Raw genomic sequence first — 23,161 nt, forward strand, 5'->3', positions numbered from 1 at the left:
TGTTGTCATTTCCAGCATAAAGATTATTCTCCTTTGGAAAGAAACCAGAAATTAAATTAGATTCCAGCAGCTCTGTCTTTTTTCTTTAGTCAGTCATCCCATCCGTCTCAAGCAAAGAAAAGTCTAAAGCTCTCTTTTATTCCCCTTTTCTCTCAATTAACCTATTTTGGTTGTTTTGGGGGCTTTTACCTCCCTCATCATCCTCAATTCATTACAGACTCAATGTTTGCAATAACCTCCCACACACATCAGCCTACATGCAGCAGAGGTTTGACCAAGCAGTGACTTCCCTTTGCATCTAGGATAAAACATAAAGTTTGGTTTTTTTAATTTTCTTAACAGTCAGTTAAGACTTGAGGCAAAAAAATACCTCTTAGAACTACAAGCTTTTATCACAGAAAAAAGAAATTTTTTGTTGAAAGAAGGTGGGGATAGAAAAAGGAGGACAATATTCAGAGCAGCATAGTCTGGAAATGACAGACATGAAGGTCTAACTCTGAGCAAGATATTAGCTCTCACCTATCTGAGCTCAGGAACTGAGGGGGGAAATCCAGGTGGTTCTGCTGGGATAATGCTGGGAAGATAACTGAGTAGGGGCAGTATGGTCTAGAAATGACCATTTCCATTTACAGGAAAATTATTTTTTTTACTAGGAACCATCCCTCCCCTATCTGAGCTCAGGAACTGAGTGTGGGGAGAGGGAAATCAGATGGTTCTGCTAAAAGGATGCTGTGAGGATAACTGGGTAGAGGCAGCATAGTCTAGAAATGGCCATTTACATTTAAAGGAAAGTTAATGTTTTACTAGGAGCTCCCCTTTCCCCCCCCCCTACTAAAAAGTAATCACAAGGTGTTAGAAACTGTAAAGATGCATCTTTATCTATGAACCTCTATTATTAAGCATCTAGATGGCAAAAATGGATAGAGTGCTGGGTCTAAAGTCAGGAAAGCCTGAGTTCAAATCTAGGCTCATACACTAACTGTTCCTGGATAGGTCATTTAACCTCTGTCTGCCTCAGTTTCCTCAGTTCAAAATAGTAGGCTCAAAATAGTGCAGGCTCAAAAGTACTTTAAGAGAGTCCTTTAGGGAGAGAAGAGATTTCTCTCTCCTCCTCTTCTGATGGCTATGACTTCTGCAACAAGATGGGAGATACTCCATCTAGAAATGCAAGGCATATCTATTCAGGATAATTTAAGGTATAAATGAAAGGAGGAAAGGTACTTTCTCCAGATAGACACAAATAAGAAAAGGCAGTCGTTTCTAGTTGGTATAGTGGATAGAATGCCAGGCCTGGAGTCAGAAAGAATTCATCTTACTGAGTTCACATCTGACCTTAGACACTTCCTATCTGTGTGACCCTGGGAAAGTCATCATAAAATGAGCTAGAGAAGGAAATTCCAAGCTATTCTAGTATCTTTGCCAAGAAGACACCAAATAGGGTCACAAAGAGTGAACTACAATGACTGAACAACAACAAAAGTCACGTAAGGGAGGAATGGGAACTGGAACAGTAAAGAGCACTTATTATCTATGTTCCCAAACCCTGGGAACTCAGAGGAGGAACCCATCCAGCAGAAATGTTGCCTCCAACGGAAGCTACAAGAGGGATCACAGAGAAAAATGGCATTTGGGCCATATGTGTATCCTACAAATATGGATCTCTTTGCATGAATGCTTTCACTTAGATTATTTCTACAATCTCTTAATTGGTATTCCTGCCTCAAATTTCTCTGTACTCCAGTCCAGCTGACACCATACTGCTAAAATTATTTTCTTTAAGCGTGCTTTGACCTCTAACTGCACTTATACAGCCAACTCCAGTAACTTCCCATTTGCATCTACATTAGACTACTCTGGTTAGCTTTTAAAATCCTTGACCCCAAGCTCGCTTTCCAGACTCGCTGGACATTATCTCCTCATTCTTAGTTCTATATCAAGTAGCCTTCTCTTTTTCACTCATGGCATTCCATCTCCCATTCCATACCTTTGAACTCACTGTCCCCAAAGCTTGGAATTTCTTTCTTTCTTTTCTCAACTTTGGAGAGCTCTGTCTTCCTGTAAGATATAACTTAGACACCATCTTCTGCATGAGGGCTCTACTGTTCCTCCCTCTGCTAGCTCCCCTAAAATTATTTTATAGTGAATTCTTTTGATTAATTTTGTATTTATGTCATATATATATTTTATATGTGCTTATTGTCTCCTGTATTAGAATGTAAGCTTCTTGTGAGTAGAGAGTTTTTCATTCTTTGTATTTGTATCCCCAGGACCTAATACAGTGCTCAAAACAATGATTTTTTATTCTATTTTTAATGTTATATATGTGTATTCTTTTTTATATATTTCCATATGAGTCATCTTGGGAGAGAAAAACCAGAACAAAAGAGAAAAACCATGAGAAAGAAAAAACAAGAAAAAAAGGTGAAAATACTATGTTTCAATCCATATTCAGTCTCCATAGTTCTCTGGATGCAGATGGCTAAATCTATCATGATTGACCATCATACAATCTTGCTATTACTATGTACAATGTTTTCTTGGTTCTGCTCACTTCACTCAGCATCAGTTCATGTAAATATTTACAGGCTTTTCTGAAATCAGTTTGTTCATCATTCCTTATAGAACAGTAATATCATATACCACAACTTGTTCAGCCATTCTCCAACTGATGGACATCCACTCATTTTCCAATTCTTTGTCATCTTTTTTGTCACCACAAAAAGGGCTGCTCCAAACATTTTTGCACCTGTGTCCTTTTCTCTCTTTTACAGTCTTTTTGGGATATAGATATAGTAGTGACATTGTTGGATCAAAGAGTATGCACAGTTTTATAACCCTTTGGATATAGTTACAAATTGCTCTCCCAGAATGGTTTCAACAGTTCGAAACTTTACTAGTAATGCTCAACACATTAAGGGATACTATGTATAAGTGAAGGAAAGTTGCACCCCTAGTTTTGAGGAAAAAAATATTCTTATTATGTTGTCTTACTTAGTAAATGCCTTTTCTAAGAGCTAATTGTGTCTACTGACTGATTGCAAATGGGAAGCACACTGGAAGTATGATGAGCTTTGGGGTTAAAAATGCAAACTCACAAAGATATACCTATACCCCAGATACCGACTGCTCTCTGAGAATCCAAACTATGATTTCTAGTGCAAGTTCAAGGAGTATCTAAGCAAGTTCAAGGAGTATCTAAGAGGGTAGTGTTACAAATAATGCCTTCAATTTGAGTTAGTTTGCATTCTTGATTGACTTAAAAATAAATGTTCTAAGGGGGGGATTGATAAGCTGTATTTTATGAGTGTGATCCCATAGAGTATCTTGAATCAGATAACCCAAACTGTTTGAGGTGTGAGAAAACCTGAATGACTAAAAGAATCATAGTTTCTTCAACCATAATAGGGAAGCTCCAAAGAGTGGAGTGGATTTTAAAGGAAAGATAATGAATTTTGGTTTGATCATCTTGAGTTTGAGGTCCATATAAATACCCTGTGTCCTAAATGCCCAGTAGATGGTTGATGATGAAGGGCAGGAGAGAACTGGTAGCCATTCGCATAGAAATGATGCCTCATCAAGTAAAAGTATAAAGAGAAAAAGCCATTCAAGTCAGAGCTTTGGGGCATATCCATGGTTAGTGGTCATAACATCGAGGATGACATAACAAAATCTAACGAGTGATCAGAGACAGAAGAACAGAGAGAGTAGAGTGTGTATCTCAAAATCCAGAGAGGAAAACTTCCATGAAAAAGGGGGGTTCACAAAGCTCAAGAATGTCTAAGTGGAACTCACTGGAAATCAACATTCAGAGGTTATTGTATGGGCAAAGGTACTGATTCAGTTCTGCAAATGGTTATTTGTATTGGCAGGTTATTGGTTATTGTATGGCAGGCAGTCACTGAGGAAACAACAGTCCTTGCCCCCTTGCTTTCAAGGAGTTTAAATTCTATGGAAATAGCTAATATAGTATCCCAATTTCCAGAGATGAAGCTGTATTATATTCTTGAGTTCTGGGAAACCAATTTAGTGTCAGCACTCACAGCTCACATATTGATTGTCCCCCTCCTTGGAGCATTGTGGCACCAAGACCAGGAAACGCTACCGTACATATAGTTCCTTTTCAGTGACTACATTAGAGGCATTTCCTTGTAATAGCAAGACCCTATTAGAGTCAGTCTGACCATAGAAAGAGAGTAATGTGCATTTATTGTTTAGAACTATGTAATGCAGAGAAACGTTTTCTTAGGAGTCAAACAAAAGTTATGTTTCTGTGAAATGGATACTGTACCTTTGCCCACCCAGGAGCACACTGACTCTGAATCCTCACCCTGATAGATGCAAAGATAAAACTATGATGCTCAAATCCAGGTGCTCTGATCCCCACTAGAAACTTGACTGACTCAGATCCAAAGGCTCAGCTCCTCCGGGTTCTGAAAATTCTAGTCAAGTTTTTCTGAAACTCCTCTAACATCTACCCTTGAACTTCCTCCTCACCTTCTGCTTTCCTATTTATCAGCACCCAATCCCCAAATCACAATTTGGTCTCTTCTTTTCTCTTTCCCCTGAATCAAAAGCTCCACCCTCCTTTAGCCAATGTTATAAAATTGAGAATTAATCAGTGAACAAATCATATGCTGTATGGCTCTGCAATTACAAAGCCACAGATTTTAGCCCTTGTTCAGTGTAAGAGATCAATGGAACTTAAGAATTTGCTGTTTCTCAGAACCATTAGCATTTGGAGTTACTGCCCTATTTGATGTCAGAACTATTAGTAGAAAGAAGTATTTTCCCCTTTTAGTATTATTGTCTGTAATTATTTCTGGGGCCTCCTTAGTGAAAATTTCCTGTACACAAAATCCTGCTGATCCTCATCTTTGTCCATTTTTCTTCACCCCAAGTCTTTTTCTGCCTACGTCCCTGAGAAGTCCATAGGATTTCTTTCTGTCCAAGACAGTCTTTTCTTAACTCAGGAACACTGGGGAACATAAGACCATAGCATTTTAGAGATAGAAGGGATTTTATAAGTCCTATAGTCCTTTTCTCTGTCCCAAATAGATAGATCTCCTAATGTCCTAACCAACATGATTATCTAGCATCAACTTTAATTATCCCAAGGTAACCACTTCTATTTTGGGAATTATTAGGAAGTTTTTCCTTAATGTTGAACTGAAATCTGTTGACTCTCACTTCCATCCATTAGTTCTAGTTTGTGGGACCATAGATAGAAAGTTGGAAGGAACTTAAAAGTCCATCTTTTTCTATCTCCTCATTTTAAAGATGAGGCAGCTGAGACCTACAGAGGTTACACAGGTGATAAATCAGCATTCAAGGCCAGGTGCTGTGACCCCTACATTGGTACTTTCCCCACTGTGCTATAATGGAGGAACATGGAAGAGATTTGTATTCTCTTCCATGTAATGCTATTGGAAAACAATAATGTGCCTCCCAAATCTAGCTTCAGGCTAAATATCTTTATTTCCTTCGACCTTTCTTCATATGACAAAGTTTCTTGTCCTCTCACCATCCTGATTTCTTGCTTCTAAATACTCGATATGCTTCCTAAAATGTGGTGCCCAGAACTGGCCACAGTTCCCACGATATAGTCCGAAGTAAGCCCCCAGGTCCTAGCCTGAGAAGGAACCCAGAAGGGCCTGGATTTTTCAGGCCCTCCACAGCCTGACTCCATCCTGCCTTTTCAGCTTTCTTTTCCCACTATTGTTCACTAACTTCTCCAGTGAAATTATTGGATTGTTAATCATTCCTAAGACACATCCCATATTTGCATCTGTACCATTTTTCATAGATTGCCTATTTTTATCCTAAAAGCTGTGGTCTATCAGATGGTAGCAAATTTGCAAGTAGTAAGGGGAAGAAGTTATGCAGACAGTGAGGTATATCCCCACACAGACTTCATTTGCACTTTGTAGCCAGTAAACGCTTTTTCAAAGTGAGCCAGTTATTCTAGACTTGATGAAGGACTAGAGACTTTTGGGTAGTTCATTTATATATGAAGAGGCCAGCAGAGTTAATGAACTTACTAAAGCATAGAATACTTCTTAATTTTTCACCAATCATTTGTTCATGTAAGCCAACAATTTTTAAAAGTCTGGGAAGACCTGAATTATTTGCCTGATCATGACCTAGAGTACACAGATGAAGATCTGGAAAGTACACTGTATGGTCACCATATATTAGCATGAGGTCTCTCACTTAGAAAACCTAGCCCAGAATCCCGAATAGGTTAAACCTCTGATCTCCCAGCTCCTGCCTGAGAGATGGCAAGCTTCAGAGCTAAGGCTCTTGGGGCAAAACTGGGAGCTAAGTTTCTGCCAGCCCCACGCTAACAATTTCTCATTTTTGTAAAAAAGCACAACAGTATTCAAGTCAAAAACTGTAGCTGAGCTTGAGACTGAATAGGGAAAATTACACCTGCCCATCTAGGAGCAAGCCAGGGAATCCAGTGGAGAGATCCATCCAGTACAAGCACCACACCTAGCAGAGAAATGATTAAAGATTCTATGGCAGAAAAAAAAATTACTCCAGCTCCTGAAGTACTAGGAACTATGATTTATCTTTGTTATATGGATATCCTACACATGTACCTTTCCACCATAGTACTCTAGGTTTGAACCCACTCTTCCCATGGGTGTTATTTCTATGAGACCATGCCCCAGGCTTATAGGATGAATGTTTTCTAGCTATTGTTTTGACTCTGATGACATTCACTGAGAGCTTATTATTTAATTTTATTTAATATTTGTATTTTCATATTAGAGTATTTGTAGTTATAACTTTTTAATTATTATTGGCTGATCTTATTTCCATGCACACTGCACCTAGGGTTCACACCTTCCTCATCTGGGCCTCTTGGAAACCCCTCTCCTTCTAGGCTCAACTCATCTTCTCCCTAGAGGCAGGAACTGATTAATTTTTTATCTTTGTATACCCAGTGCTTAGTAAGTTGATAATAGAATTGATAAAAAAATTCAAATTGAATTAAACTAGCATGAGTTATAGACCCTTTGTAGTTGTTAACTTTCTCAACAAAAACAAAATGTCAAGTGCTCATTTGATCAGACAGGGTCAGTTGTGACTAATGAGCATTTGGCACTTTATTTTTGGAATTCATCATTGCTTTATTAAAAATATGACTTTGGCCATTCTCTAATGGATAAATGGTCAAAGGATATAAAGAGACAATTTTCAGATGAAGAAATTGAAACCATTTGTAATGATATGAAAAGGTGCTCTAAATCCCTATTGATCAGAGAAATGCAAATTAAGACAACTCTGAAGTATCACTACACACCTTTCAGATTGGCTAAGATGACAGGAAAAGATAATGAATGTTGGAGGAAATGTGGGAAAACTGGGACACTGGTGGAGTTATGAACAGATCCAACCATTCTGGATTGCAATTTGAAATTATGCCCAAAGAGCTATCAAACTGTGCTTACTCTTTGATCCAGCAGTGCTACTACTGGGGTTATATCCCAAAGAGATCTTGAAGGAAGGAAAGGGACCCACATGTGCAAAAATGTTTGTGGCGGCCCTTTCTGTAGCGGCTAGAAACTGGAAACTGAATGGATGCCCATCAGTTGGAGAATGGTTGGGTAAATTGTGGCATATGAATGTTATGGAATGATCAACAGGATGATTTCAGAAAGGCCTGAAGAGACTTATATGAACTGATGCTAAGTGAAGTGAGCAGAATCAGACCATTGTACATGGCAACAACAAGATTATAAGATGATCAATTCTGATGGACATGGATCTTTTCAACAATGAGATGATTCAGACCAGTTCCAATGGTCTTGTGATGAAGAGAGCCATCTACATCCAGAGAGAGGACTGTGGGGATTGAGTATAGACCACAACATAGCATTTTCACTCTTTTTGTTGTTGTTTGCTTGCATTTTTATTTTTTTTCTCTTTTTTTCCTTTTTGATCTAATTTTTTCTTAGCAGCAAGATAATTATATAAATATGTATATATATATATTGGATTTAACATATATTTTAACATGTTTAACAAATATTGGATTGTTTGCCATCCAGGGGAGGGGGTGGAAGAAGGGGGAGAAATCTGGAACACAAGGCTATGCAAGGGTCAATGTTGAAAAATCATCCATGCATATGTTTTGAAAATAAAAAGCTTCAATTAAAAAAGTAGCTTGCAGTTTTTCTAATAAAGGGATTTTTTCATTTAGAAAAAAAATGAAATATAACTGAATCCAGATTTCCATTTATTACATGAAAATATATATAGAAAATACAATCTTACATCAAACACAATGCCCTTTTTCTTGTAAATTTCAAAAGTGCCACCACCATCAATTTTCTCTTACACACACTAAAAAGTATACACCATGGAAGTCGAGTTTCAATGCAAACTATCCAAATGGGAATGCAAGAGGCTTTTCAAGGACTTTACACCTCTTAAACCGTGTCCCGTTTTTGGACAATAAATGAGAGAATTTTTTCAGGGTTTCCTTGGGCATGGAGCCCGGGAATTGCGTTTCAGCATCCGCGCTTTTGAGGCAGAGCTACCTGTCACCGCTAGAGGGCGGACGAAGGCCGGGAGCCCCGCTCGGAGCCGCTGCCCGCTTTCTAGGTGGCGGCTCCGGGGCGCACGGTCCCTGCGCTTCACCTCCGCCCGCCACATCTCCAGCCCCGGCTTCCGGAGCCCTTCTGTGGCGCCTTTGTACGGTTGTCCCAAGGGAAGCCCAGCGGAGCCGAGCTGGCAAGCCAGGAGCACCGCCCCTCTGGCCCGCAGTGGGGCTCTTTCCAGCGGCAATATTTTTCTACTGATTCAGCCCAGCCCTTTTTTGAAAGGCAACAAACCCTTCTATACCGAAGGCGGAGGTGGGGCGTGGGGAGGAGCCAAGACCAAGCAGCTCTTTGAGAAGAGAGGGTATATTCATAAACTAAAGGAAGGACTCAAAGTAACAAATCAAAAGCAATTTAATACAAACTGGATCGGGAAGGTAACGGAGATGGATTATAGCTTCGTTAACGAGGTGACTTTTTAGCCTGGTTGTAACCGGCAATGAATGGTGAGGAGCCAGGTCGAGGGTCGTTGAAGGACCCACTTGCGGGAGCTCCCCACTCCCCACCCCTTGCACAGACTTTTCACCTTGAATTTCACAAGCATCTTATACCTCTTTGATTGATTTAAAATGTATTATATTTGCATATATAGATACAGATACAGATGCATACCTTATCTCCCTATCAATCTGTGAACCTCAAGAAGGCAGAAATTCTAATATCCAAACTTTATTTCTTCCCCGATTTTGAACACAGTATTTTCCCCGGTGTAGATAATCACTTTAATAAGCATCTCTGGTATTCTAGCAACTGTGTTAGCTGCTAGAGATACAAAGACAAATGAGACAGTCCCCACCCTCAAGTTCCCTCCCTTTATTTGAGGGGAAACTACATGTATACAAAGATACAAAATATCACATATAAATATATATGTATGTATGTATACACACACATACTTCGGGGATCAGTAAATAGAGCACTGGGCTTGGAGTCAGGAACACCTGAGTTCCAATTAGGCGTCAGTCACTTTTTAGCTCTGTGACCCTGGACAAATAAATTAACTTGTTTGTTTCAGATTTCATCTGTTAAATAGAGATACTCACAGCCCCTACCTTCCAGAGTTATTGTGAGGATAAAATGAGATAATGATTGTAAAGTGCTTAGCAAAGCACCTGACACGTAGTAAACTCTATATAAGACTAGCTTTCTTTCTTTTTTTCATTTTTTTTGGTAGGAGATAGCTCTTGAGTTGTGTTTTGAAGCAAAAGGGGCTTTTACCAGACAGAAGTGAGTAGAGAAGGCATTCCAGACAAGGGGAACAGCCTGAACAAAGGTGTAGAGGCAGGAGAGGGAATTCTGTGTCCTGAGGATATATGAAGGACAGGTTAGGGAATGTAGAAGACATGTTCTGGTTAGTGAACATGGAAAGGAAGGGTGAAGTAAAATTGTAATAGATCTTTAATTGTCAAATAGAGGGTAGGGAAGGGATTCTGTAAACGAGAATTGTTACTCTTCAATTTCCTGAGAAGAAAGACTGATCGCAATGTGTCCCATCACTTTAGGGAAATAACATGATGCAGTGGTACATAGTCCTAAATCAGAAAATCCAAGTTCAGTGACTTTGGGCTTATTTCTTTTCTGAACCTTCATTTCCTAAAAGGAGGAGCCCCTTATTAGATATTATTATTATCATTGTATTATTAGATAAACTCTCAAGCTCCTTCCAGCTCTGACATTTTGTGATTCCAAACAAATCTTCCTTTGGAAATGACTTCTTAATTCTCATCTTATTGCTCTAACATTGGGCTCTAGACGGGGAGAATTAGCACAATGCCATGTACTTGTCGTGTGTGTTTGTCAGCTCAGCAGCACTAGCATGGTGCTTTGCACATAGTAGCTATTCTCAGTTCTTGAGTGAATGAAACCTCTCTTCCATCAGTGTTCATAGAGAAACGGAGAGGGAAACTTGGCCAGGCCACTCTAATGCAACCCAATGAAATAGGAATGTGTTTTAAGAAACTTCCTCAAGCATGGGATAAGTAAGCTTCGTGTAAATCGTGCCACATAAAGTTGCCCCTCTTTCCACTGCCAGCCCAGCCCCTCCCCATGCTGAGTCCCAGACCCTTGAACTGAAGCTCCATTGTTCCATATTGGGAATTTGCTGTCCGTGGTCCATGATACCACTGCAGGCTTTTCCTCAGGAATGTGTCTCCAAAAATAAACCATTAAAGCTTTCACCAGTCTTTCCCTCTGGGTCTGTGAGTCAGTTACAGCATTAATCATTGGACAGGCCAGATTCTCTCAAATGCCACTGGGCATGGCTTTAGCACTTAGTAAAGCTATTTCAGAGATGGACCCACATGGGTGAGAAAAAGAAGGCTTTTCTTCTCTTTTGATTCAGCTGTTTGTTACATTGCACTTTTACCCTGTCATTCCTTGGTCCTTGGAACCAATATTCCATCCAATCTACAGCCCATTTCCTGACTTACTAATGAAATCTTAGTTTCTCTTCAGCCTTTTTCTTACTTGCTGATGACTGTCTTATCCTCAGTTCTACTGCTGATGTGCTCATATTCCAATTTGCCTCCGTCCTTATTCCTCAGTCACAAATCCTCATCCTCTCTACAACCCTGACTTTGTCTTACAACTCCAGCTCCTGTTCTGTGTCCAAGCCTCCATTCCTCAGGTCTTTACCACTGCACTGAAGATACTCTCTTCCCTTCCTTCCCCATGTTAACTGTTTGGGGATTCCCTGGTTCTTTGTCCCTTTATCCTATTGGAGACCTTATCCTTCCAAACCGCAGCTTTGGGTTATTCCCACCATTGATTTTCTTCACACCCATTCCCTTGCTGTTGAATGGAGTTAAAGAAAAATTACAAAAGTCATGTTGACTGGGTCCACTACAAGTTTATATTACATCATCTTAGCTGGGATGATCTACAATCATCCCTTTGACAAAGGCAAACCTTTTACACCTCCCTAACTGAATTAACATTACACTCTATAATACTGTGGCTTTTCCAACCCTTTTTAAAAAATCCTTCCTCAAACTTCCCACAGTTCTCCTTCCCTCTTTCCTTTCTGCTGAGAACCTTATATCCTATTTGACTGAAAAATTTGAAATCTTCCCCAAGACTTACATTTTCTCCTTATCTCAGATCATCCAGATGCCTTCTGCCTCTATCTTCTCTTTTATCCCTATTTGTTTTATTAAGCTTTTTATTTTCAAAACATATACATAGATAATTTTCAACATTCACTCTTACAAACTTTGTGTTCCAAATTTTTCTCCCTCCCTTCCCCTAGAATAACATATATTTAATATATGTTAAACATGTACATTTCTTCTATACATATTTCCACAATTATCATACTGCACAAGAAAAATCAGATCAAAAAGTTAAACAAAATGAGAACAAAAACAAAATGCAAGTAAACAGCAACAAAAAGAGTGGAAATACTATGCTGTGATCCCCACTCAGTTCCCATAGTCCTCTCTCTGGGTGCAGATGGCTCTCTCCATCACAAATCCATTGGAACTGACCTCAATCAGCTCACTGTTGAAAAGAGCCACATCCATCAGAACTGATGATTGTATAATCTTGTTGTTGCTGTGTACAACAATCTCCTGGTTCTGTTCACTTCACTCAGCATCAGTTCATATAGGTCTCCCCAGGCCTCTCTGAAATCATCCTGCTTTTCATCCCTGTTTCACATGAGGAGATGGTCCTTTCCTTATCAAGGCACAAATCCCTGTACCTGCAGAAATGGTCCCAATTCCACCCTGTCTTTTCCACACAGGTTCTCCGCTTATCACTCCACTGGCCAACCATCCCTGTCTCCTTTCAATTTAGTACTACTTGCAGTTTCTCTACTGCTATAAACATGCCTATGTGTCCCTGATCTTCAAACAAAACAAAACAAAACACAATTGTTCTGTCCACCCTTACTAGCTATCATCCTTTATCTCTCTTCCTTTTTCTGGGCAAACTTCTGAAGAAAACTATCTACAATAGATGACCCTACCTGCTTTTCCCTCCATCTCTTCTTAATTTTCAACATTCTATCTTCTGACCTCATTAGTCAACCTGAACTGCTCTTCAGTTTTATACAAATAATCTCTCATTTTCCAAGTTAAATGGCCTTTTCTCAGCCCTTATCTTCATGATATCTCTGCAGCTTTGGACACTGTTGATCATCTTCTTCTCCCTGAAACTCTCTTCTCCCTAAGTTTTCATGATCCTACTTTCTGCTGGCTCCTCCCCCTACCTGTCTCTCATTTGCTGTCACATCCAGTAACAGTAGGGGCTTTCCAAGTCTCTCTCTATTTTCCTTGTTGATCTCTCATTAGTTCCCACAATTTCAATCACCATTTCTATGAAGATGTCTCTTAGATTTGTCCCTAACCTGCAGTTCTTGCATCTCCAACTGCCTATTAGATATCTCAAAGTGATTTCCTACAAATATCTTAATATGTTTGAAACTAAAACTTTTCTCTCCCTTGAAACTCTCCTTTCTTCTTAACTTGTCTTATTACTGCTGAAGCCCTCACCATCCTCCCACTCTTTCATTTTGAGTATTTCTCTCAATTCTTTCTTCTCTCTCCATCTATCATCCCCCTCCCACTCCAATCAGTGGTCAAGTCCTTTCCTTTCAGCTTTCTTAACATCTCCCATATGATTCCTTCTTTCCTCTAACACTGCAAACCCTTATCACCTTATGCTTGGACTGTTACAGTAGCTGCTAGTGGATCCACCTGTTTCAAATATTTCTCTTCTTCACTTAGCTGCCAAACTGATCTTCCTAAAATGTAGTTCTGGAAAATATCATGACATAAACTTCAGTGGCTGCTTATTACCTCCAAGATCAAATATAAAATCCTCTGCTTGATTTTTTAAACGCTTAATAACCCAGTTCTTCCCTACATTTCTAGTCTTCTTACTCTCCCTCTTCCCCCCCCTCACCCCCACTCTAAAATCCAATGATACTGTCCTCCTGGCTGTTCCTTGAACAAGATACAACATCTCCAGATTCCAGCATTTTCTCTGGCTGTCCTCCAAGACTGTAATTTTCTCCCTCTTCATTCCATCCTTGGGACTTCCCTGTCTCAGTTAAAAGACCTACCTTCTGTAAGAAATCTTTGCTGGACCTCTTTTTCTATTTTTTGTTCATTGTCTCCTTCATTGGACTGTTGCTTCTTGAAAATAACATTTGCCTTTCTGTGATTCTACTACACTTTACCCTGTATCTGCAACATAGTAGGTGGTGGAGCTGTTAATTGAGAAAACTTTTCAGCAGCAAATTTCTCTGATAAAAGTCTCATATTCAAGGCATAGAGGGGACTGATTCAAATACATAAGAACAACAGCCATTTCTCAGTAGATAAATTATCAAAAGATATGAGCAGGTAGTTCCCAAAGGAACATTTTTGCCAACATGTGAAAAGTTATATGAAAAAATATGCTTCTGACCATTTGAAAATAAGATAAATGCCCATTAAAGCCACTAGGACTTCCATCTCATATCCACCAGATTGACAAAGAAATAACAAAAGGAAAATTGTAACCACTAGAAGGTTTATAGGAAGGTGGGCTCAGAAATACACTATCAATGGATCTATAAACTTATAGAAATAAAATGAGAATTAGGAAAACAACTTAAACAGTGACTACAACTCTTAAAAAAAATAGCTACTTCGATTAAAGCAACTCTGAGGTACCACCTTATGTATATCAGATTGGCTAATTTGACTGAAAAGAAAAATAATAAATATTGGAGGGGATGTGGAAAAATTGGAACAGTAACACACTGTTGGTAGAGTTAGGAACTGATCCAAGCATTCTGGAGAACAATTTGGAACTATGCCAAAAATTACAAAACCATGCACACACTTTAATCCAGCTATACCAGTGTTAGATCTATATCTCAAAGAGAGAGAAAAAAAAAGATTGTGGGGGGAGGACCTATTTGTATAAAATCTTTATAGCACTTCTTTTGGTGGTGGCAAAGAATTGGAAATTGAGGAGATAGTCATCAATTGGGAATGACTTGGCTAGTCTCAGCAATACAATGATCTAAGAAAATTCCAAAGAACTCATGAAGAAAAATGCTCTCCACCTCCAGAGAAAGAACAAATGGAGTCTGAATGCAGATCGAAGTATACTATTTTTAGCTTTCTGTATTTTTTGCATTTTTTCTCCTTTTAGTCTGTTTCTTCTTTCACAAAATGACTAATATGAAAATATGTTTTACATGATTGCATATATATAATCTAAATCAAATATGGCTTACTGTTTTGGGAGAGGGGGGAGAGATAAGGGAGAGAGAATATTTGGAACTCAAAAAAAAATAAAATGAATGTTAAAAATTGTCTTTACATGTGGGGAAAAAGAAAAAAAAATTTTCAGAAAAAAAGCTACTTTGAAAGATTTGAGAGCTCTGGCCCCTATAATGGCAGAGGATCAATGATAAGACATACTTCCCATCTCCAGACAAATAACTGATGAACTAGTGATGCTGAATGAGAATTACATTTTTGCATATGATAAATATGTGAATTGTGGTTTTTCTTAGCTATGCTTATTTGTTACAAAAATTTTTTTGGTTTGATTTCTTTGGGGAGGGGAAAATGAAGCTATAGATTTGTTATTGTTATTATTGATCAGTAGTTTCAATCTGGTCTGACTTTGTGTCCCCATTTGGAATTTTCTTGACAAAGATACCTAGGTGGTTTGCATTTTTTTCTCCAGCTCATTTTACAGTTGGGGAAATTGAGGCAAACAGGTGAAATGACTTACCCAACAATAAGTGTCTGAGGCCAGATTTGAACTTAGAAAGATGAGCCTTCCTGACTCAAGCCCAATGTGTGCATTATGTGTAAACATAGCTGGCTTAGAGCTATAGATAGAGATTCCCTACCTTCCTACCCCACCCCAAAAAAGGAAGAAATAAAGAAGAGTATCATTGAAGCATTTGAAAGCATATAGAAGGAGTCTTAAAGAGCAATTTGAATGAGAATGAACTTGCACAATGAATTTATTATATACTTGAAAAAAAAAAAAAACAAGTTCTGAAATGTTATATGCATGCCTCCTTATACTAGACAGAGTACCCAGAAGGCCATTTTATATGTCTCCCCTCTGACTTCTGGGAAACCCTGAGGAGCTAGGGATGTTCTTCTGGGACTGCAGCTCATAAATTTCCCCCTGGGAGTGAGTGTCTCATCGATTCTCAATTGATATCAATTAACTAGCTAAACTTTTAAAAACGGATATTTATCAATGTAATCCAGTAAGAATAATTGGTACAAAATACCCCACCACACCCCTCACCAAAAGTCAGAGACACTCCCCTCCCACAAGTCTTTGCAAAGTCCAAGAGCTAGTCAGCGCCAGTTTAGAGCATAGGATATGACAAAAAGATATGACCTCCTTCAGGAGGCCCGTACAAAGCACCCCTTCAGAATGGTATAGCTTTGGGCTAGACCCCTTAGAATCCTAAAACTGACTTTTCCTTCTCATTTACTTGAACCACCAATCTAATTGATGCTCTCAACTCTGCCCTTGCATTGGCTCAATTCCTCAAAACTGATCCTGAAAGTATCTAGGGGCCCCAAAGATGGAATTATGGGAAGAGCTCAGCTAGAATGCATCAAGTACTGACTATCAATTTATTGCCCTAGTAATTTACAGTGATTAAAATTCTTTCACTTGTAGCTTTCCACTAATACTCATGGCTACATTGATGTTTTACACAAGGAATAGTAAATTACATTCATCATTTCTACTAGAAGTATTGAGAAGATTAAAATCCTTTCACTTGTAGCTTTCCACTAGTACTCATGGCTACATTGATGTTTTAAACAAGGAATAGTAGATTACATTGTTTAAGTGTTTCTACCAGGAGCATTGAGAAGGCTGAGGCTGTTGTTTTGTGGGGAACAATTTGATGGCAGCTTTCCTGTGTAATACTTGATTTAAGAAAACATTGTATCATTATGTATTAAAATGACAGTGTATCCTTTGTTGAATAATAACTGTAGACTTTATATACTTTGTACTTTGTATACACTGTAACTTCATGGGGCAGCTAGATGGAGCAGTGGACAGAGCACCCGCCCTGGAATCAGGAGGACCAGAGTATTTATGAAGTTGATTTTTAGAATCCAAGTTTAAGAGTCATTTATACCTGCTAAATTTTGTCACTAGAATCAGCCCCATTGTTCTAGTCTGTTGATACTTTTTTTGGGATCCCGATTCTGTCATTCAGTATGTTAGTTATTCTTTCCAGCCTAGAGCTCTGAGTTCTCATTAATGTGATCTCATCTTAGGCGTCACCCTAAAAAGTTCCTTTCTCTTCAGCTCATATTATTTGTGTCCAGAGTTTATTCTCAGAAATCTGCATATACAGTTCATAACTCGGTCATCACTGATTTGGATGATAGGGCCCTCAGTATCTCTATAAGCTTTCAGGACATTAAAGGTATTATCAGATTTTTGGATAGACTCATCCCAAATAAAATGTACAAAATGCAAAGGACTAATAGAAATCCATAAATAAATGTAGAAAACACATAAAGGATTTGCAAGAGCTCACAAGTAATAAAAACAGGTATCCTCTCTCTGGTGGATCCCCACCTTCCCATACAATTCCCCTTATGATCCTTCTGTCACTGGGTAGTTTGGACTCTTCCCAGAAAGGAAGCATACTTTGGGGAATCTAAGCAGGCAAAGCCACAATACTACAAGTCCCTCTTATATTTCATAGACAGTCTTGAGGATTTATACTCCTGAGGGATAGAAACCCCAATATCTCAGATCTTTTATTTCCCCCTCATGCTCTCCTTTTAACTTGGGCCAAAGGGATAATCTTTTTTTTTTCAAAGTAGCACAGTCCTTAGGAAGTTACCCTTTCTTGAATAAAAGCCCAGGACCTGAATTTTTGGTCTTCAGATGCTATTCAGAAGCCATTAATCTCTATAGTTAATGATGCCTGAGAAATATTCAATCTCTTTCTTGTAGAGGGCCAGAACTTTGGAGAAGTATATTTGAAACAAGGATACTTACAACAAGGTGTTAACTCAGCAGAATTGATGAGATGATGGTTCACCAGTACTTAGTATTATGATTGTAATAATTCTCTAGCTCACACTTATTCAGTATGCTGTAATGATGTAATTGTAATAGGTTATTTAAGGACCGAGAAGGACTGGAAAAGAGACATTCTATCTTTGACAAGCCTTATGGTGGCTGTCCTGCCTCCTTCACTAAGACCAAGGACTCAGGCTGATCCCAAGATCCTCCAGAAAGCTTGCCTGGACATTACACTCTCTCGCTCTTAAAAACTGAATTTCAGTAGCACACGACATAGGAAATCTCCCTGAGAGAAATCCCAGCAAGCTAAATTCCTGGATTCCTGAATTTAGGTTTGTAAGACAACCCTAAATCTGTACTCATGAAATAACTCATCTCTAGCCAAATGAATGAATACCTGGATTCTGCCTTCTCTGGCTAAGGGCCAGATTCTAATACTAACATAAAAAAGGTTGTGGTTTTTTTTTTTTTTTTTTTTTTTTTGGTAAATCATCTTCAGAATTAACAATTTTGAAGAAATTCTCCTATCCTATGCAAAAGCACATGCCTCCTTCTGCCATGGCACAAAGTTGTCATTAACAACCTGTTGGGAACTGAACTATTAGGCTATCTCTCCAAAGATAACAGAAGGGAGAAAGGCAAAATGCAGTTTTAAGTGATCTGTCATCTCTCTAATAGGCCAGAGTAAAAGAGATGGCTCCAAAATAATTTATCAAATAAAAATGGGACCCTACTAAGTTATCTTAGTGGCAGCTCTAAGGCTCTGGGGATGGTTCCAAATCAAACAGTTCATTTTGGAGTAACCTCATTCACTGAAACCCAAGCAAATCTCTTTTGTCCTCTAAATAAGATCCCTAGATATGTCCACTCTGTATAAAGAAATGAAATCAAAAGTTTCAAAGGGTTACCTCCCTATAAACTCATTGAGTTGAATGAAGAACTCCCTGATCAATCCAGTTGTTTGTAAATCTAATAAATATACAATCCAAGCCTTTATGCAAGTCACTAATAAAAGGAAATATTATATAGCACAAGACCCAGTACAGATCTCTGAGACATTCACCTAGAGACCTCCTTCCAAAATGACATTAATCCATCAATGACTACTCTTCAGTTTAGCCATTCAACTAGTTCTGAATCTTCCTAACTATGTCTAGTCCTTCTTCCTGTCTGTCATATCCATAAGAATAATATAAGAAGCTTTGGTCAAATGGATAATGGAAAGTTAGAGGATTGCCTCTGAAATCCTTTGTTATTTACTGTCTGTATACTTTGTCAAAATCTGGGCAAAGTGTATCTATAACATTCACTAGACCCACAGATATATATTTCTGGACAGGCACAATGCAGGAATTTGTTTTGCCTGACAATACATATTATTACAAGGGTTTTCTTTCCTCTTTCTGATTGAGAATGTGTGAGAGGGAAAGAAAATAAATGGTGTCAACTAGAAATTAAAGTAAACTGAATTTTCAAAAAATTTAAGTGAAATACATTCTGGAATTTTGCCAGAAATAGTCAAGTTTATAGGCTTATAGATTGTAATCTCCACCTACTGTTATTGGTTTCTTTCTTTCTTTCTTTTTTTAATAAAGACAACCTTTGCTCTTTTCTAGATCCACAACATTTTATTTCATAGATTTCAATATTTCATATTTCATAATATTTCAAAGACCAAAACTTACAATGTCTCAGCAATCATATCTACCATTTCTTTCAGGGTCTTGGGATGTAGTTCACTGGGGCCTAGTGACTTGAATTAATCAGATAGAAGTGAATCAGACAGAAAAAAAAATATGAAAAGAATTTTGGGGTTTTTTAATAGCTTTTTATTTACAAGTTATATGCATGGGTAATTTTACAGCATTGACAATTGCCAAACCTTTTGTTCCAATTTTTCCCCTCCTTCCCCCCATCCCCTCCCCTAGATGGCAAGTAGACCGATACATGTTAAATATGTTAAAGTATAAATTAAATACAATATATGTATACATGTCCTAACAGTTATTTTGCTGTACAAAAAGAATTGGACTTTGAAATTGTGTACTATTAGCCTGTGAAGGAAATCAAAAGTGCAGGTGGACAAAAATAGAGGTTTGGGAATTCTATGTAATGGTTCATAGTCATCTCTTAGAGTTCTTTCACTAGGTGTAGGTGGTTCAATTTGTTACTGCTCTATTGGAACTGATTTGGTTCATCTCATTGTTGAAGACGGCCACGTCCATCAGAATTGATCATCATATAGTATTGTTGTTGAAGTATATGATGATCTCCTGGTCCAGCTCATTTCACTCAGCATCAGTTCATGTAAGTCTCTCCAGGTCTATGAAAAGAATTTTTGAAAAGCAGAGGAGAATTGAAGGAGCTCCCTTTCTTTTTTAGCTCAGTGTTAAGCTACATGTTATTAAGAATAGGAGTGGAGGTAGAGCTAGTGCTTCTATCAAGACATACTAGATGCTATATAATACTTATTTCCATCCCTTTCCTTTCTCTAAGAGGTTGAAGGTTTGAGGAAAGTGGAAAAGGCTTGGGATTGTCATTATGGAGAATGACATGGAGAACCAATGAGGTTGAATCAATATTTTAACAATCTTTTTATCCATTTAATACCTAGCATAGTCCTTTCACATAGTAGATATTCATTGAAAGAAATCAGTACTGTCTTATCCATGAAAAATCCCCTTACTGCTACAGCCCTTGTCTTCTGCTGCTCTTCTTTTGTCCATTCCTATCTTACTTGTAACATGTACTACACAATTTAGCATATAATTATAAACTGTCATATCTGATTCTCAACTAGATTATAAGACCTTAAGGACCCAGACATTGCCTTTTCTTCCTTTGTAATCCCCCGCAATATCTAGTGCATATTAGTTTGATTTTTTCCAGATAATTTTTCTTTATGACTAAGAATTATGTTCCAATATACCCACCCATTGATTGGTAAAATTTGAACAAACCCCAACAAACCTTAAAGCAACTGTATCTCAAGAAGTATTTACTGACATAACTGCCAAAGCTTTTTTTATGTGCACATATATATGTGCTGACTATATAGAAGGTCTTAGCAAAAAGTAGATTGACTAATTGTTGAATATGGGAAGCTATGCAAATAAAAAGTAGTCATTTGCCTCCTTAGATCACATACTGAGCAAGCATTTTGATCTGTGTTTTCTGTTATCTTACATGAGAGACTTAGAAAATGAATTTGAAAATTATTTCTGTCTCTTACAGAGTGTTCCATTCTGGGAACTGAGATTGACCTTCAGATTATTGAAAATGACACCGTGAGCATAGAGAGTTTCTTCAAAGCTTGGCTACAAAACAGTGGGACAGACCAAGAGCATCTCCATCTCCTCCTTCCTTCACAACGTTTCAGCAGCTTCTCCAGTGCCAGATCGGAACCAAGTACAGTATCCTCAGTATATACACGAGAAAAGCATAATATAGATTGGTATAGTATAGTATAGAACTATAGCTCTATACTAGTAGGAATAGTATAGAACTGATGGTGAAAGATAGAAGAAAATGGCTAGCAAATGGCATAGTTGAGAATGAGAGATTCTAGTGTATCAGAAGTTCAGATTATTAGTAGTATAATATATAGTATATAGCAGTATATATCACCTATATAGCTTACCAATTTAAAAAGATTTATAAAGAAAATAATCATTTCATAAATCATAAAGTGTTATATTAAAGAATTATTACACAAAGAAATATTTATTATTCTAATTTTATAAGCAATGCTGAACATAATTTCTTTTTTTTTTTTTGTATTCTTAATAAGGAGCACAATCTTATAGGGCTTCAGAAGCATCATTTTGAATATCAGTCTGCCCCAGACTGGTGAATGATTTCCAATTGCTAGAACTGCTGGAATCCAATTGATTCTAAATTCTCATTTCCAATGACACCAACATAGGTAGGGTTTGTAGTTTTGTATCTAGCAAAGGACTTCAGTGTATTGTAGCACATACAGATGAATTTTGTGATGCCTCCACCCCTATAAGCTTCAGCTAAAAAAATTTCTTCTGCTAAAAGCAAAACATCTGAGGAAGTCTGAACTTGTTTTGCTGACCACTTCATGTTTCAGCAGAGAGAGGAAGCAACAACAGGAACTACTTCTCTGGACTTAATTCTGACTAACAAGGAAGTTAGTGATATGGAAATGACAGGAACTGTGCAGGGCTGACTACCCTAAAGGTTTCGGGGTTGGTACGGGCAGTAGCCAAGCATGAGAGCAGAGGAACTTCCTTTGGGTCCTTTTGGCCCTTCCCATTGTTTTGGCTCTGCCTGGAACCCTGGCTAAAAACCTGGCCTGGCTTTCCCCCGTGGTATTCTGGTCCCTGTTCCAACTTGGTTTCTCCAGGTGATTTCAAAAATAACCTTACTCCAAACTGGGCCATTTTCCATAATGGTCCCTGAAAAACCACACCACTTTTGGGGAGGAAGACACAACCTTGTCATCATAGAGTTAATAATTGCCTGAAAAGGGACTCCTGTATATTGCTAGATTTGTACCTTGAGCTTTTGGAGAGCAGATTTTAAAGAGTTCAGAATAAAAAATACATGGCCAGAGATTCTCAAAGGAAATCTGCTGGGAAAGATGAGGCTCTTAGAAACAGAATTCTAATAATAAAATCACAAATTGTAGAGACAGTGGGGTGCAGGGGATAGAGGGCCTCTCTTTGAAATCAGGAGGATATTGGTTCAAGTCGAAGGTTGGCTCCTTATTGGTTGTATGACTAAGTCACTTAAACTCTCAGTATTCTGAGAAGATGCCTCCCAGCATTCATGAAAGGAGTTTATTCACTGGAAGTTCCCTGCACCAGTGAATCACAGGTTTAGTCCTAGTCCATCCACAATCACAGATTAGGGGGAAAAGAGGGCTTGTCTAAAGATAAAGTTATGAATTCACAGATAGTCTTTAAAATGACTCACTTAAAAGTACATGTACAAAAATCAGAAGGATAAATAAAAGAAATGGGATGAACCTACAAAAAGACTGTCAAAAAAACTAAAATCTAAAATGAACCAAGATTGCAAAAAAAAAAAAAAAGAGAGAGAGAAAATGCTGACAACACAAAAATATCCAGCCGTGTTCAGAAGAGGAAGGTAAAGAACAAAGAAGGGTAGGACTGCTCTTTTCCTTAGTTTTAACATGATATTTTATTTTTCCCCAATTATATGTTAAAACCAATTTTTTAATATTTGATTTTTCTTTAAGTTTTGAATTCCAAATTTAGCCCTCCCCCATCCCTATATTTATAGGGTATACATATTCATTTATATAAAACATTTCCATATTAGTCATTTTGTATAAGAAGTCTCAAATAAAAAAGAAAGAAAAATGAAAAAATTGCCTGCTTCAATCTATATTCAGACAATATCAGTTCTTTCTCTGGAGGCGAATAGTATTCTTCATCATTAGTCCTTTGGAATTGTCTTGGATCATTGTGTTGCTGAGAATAGTCAAGTCATTCACAATTCTTCATCATTCAGTATTGTTATTGTGT

General features: G+C 38.0%; 1 protein-coding gene across 1 annotated transcript in view; it reads left to right on the plus strand.

Annotated features, from left to right (window-relative positions):
• Positions 1 to 23,161, plus strand: part of M1AP (meiosis 1 associated protein) — a 94,397-nt gene that overhangs the window by 47,501 nt on the left and 23,735 nt on the right. Inside the window, exon 5 of the mRNA XM_003773480.4 lies at positions 20,877 to 21,050. Coding sequence (XP_003773528.1) covers positions 20,877 to 21,050 — 174 coding nt within the window. The remainder of the gene's footprint in view (positions 1 to 20,876; positions 21,051 to 23,161) is intronic.

Source organism: Sarcophilus harrisii, chromosome 6, assembly GCF_902635505.1.
Source record: "Sarcophilus harrisii chromosome 6, mSarHar1.11, whole genome shotgun sequence".
Taxonomy (NCBI): domain Eukaryota; kingdom Metazoa; phylum Chordata; class Mammalia; order Dasyuromorphia; family Dasyuridae; genus Sarcophilus; species Sarcophilus harrisii.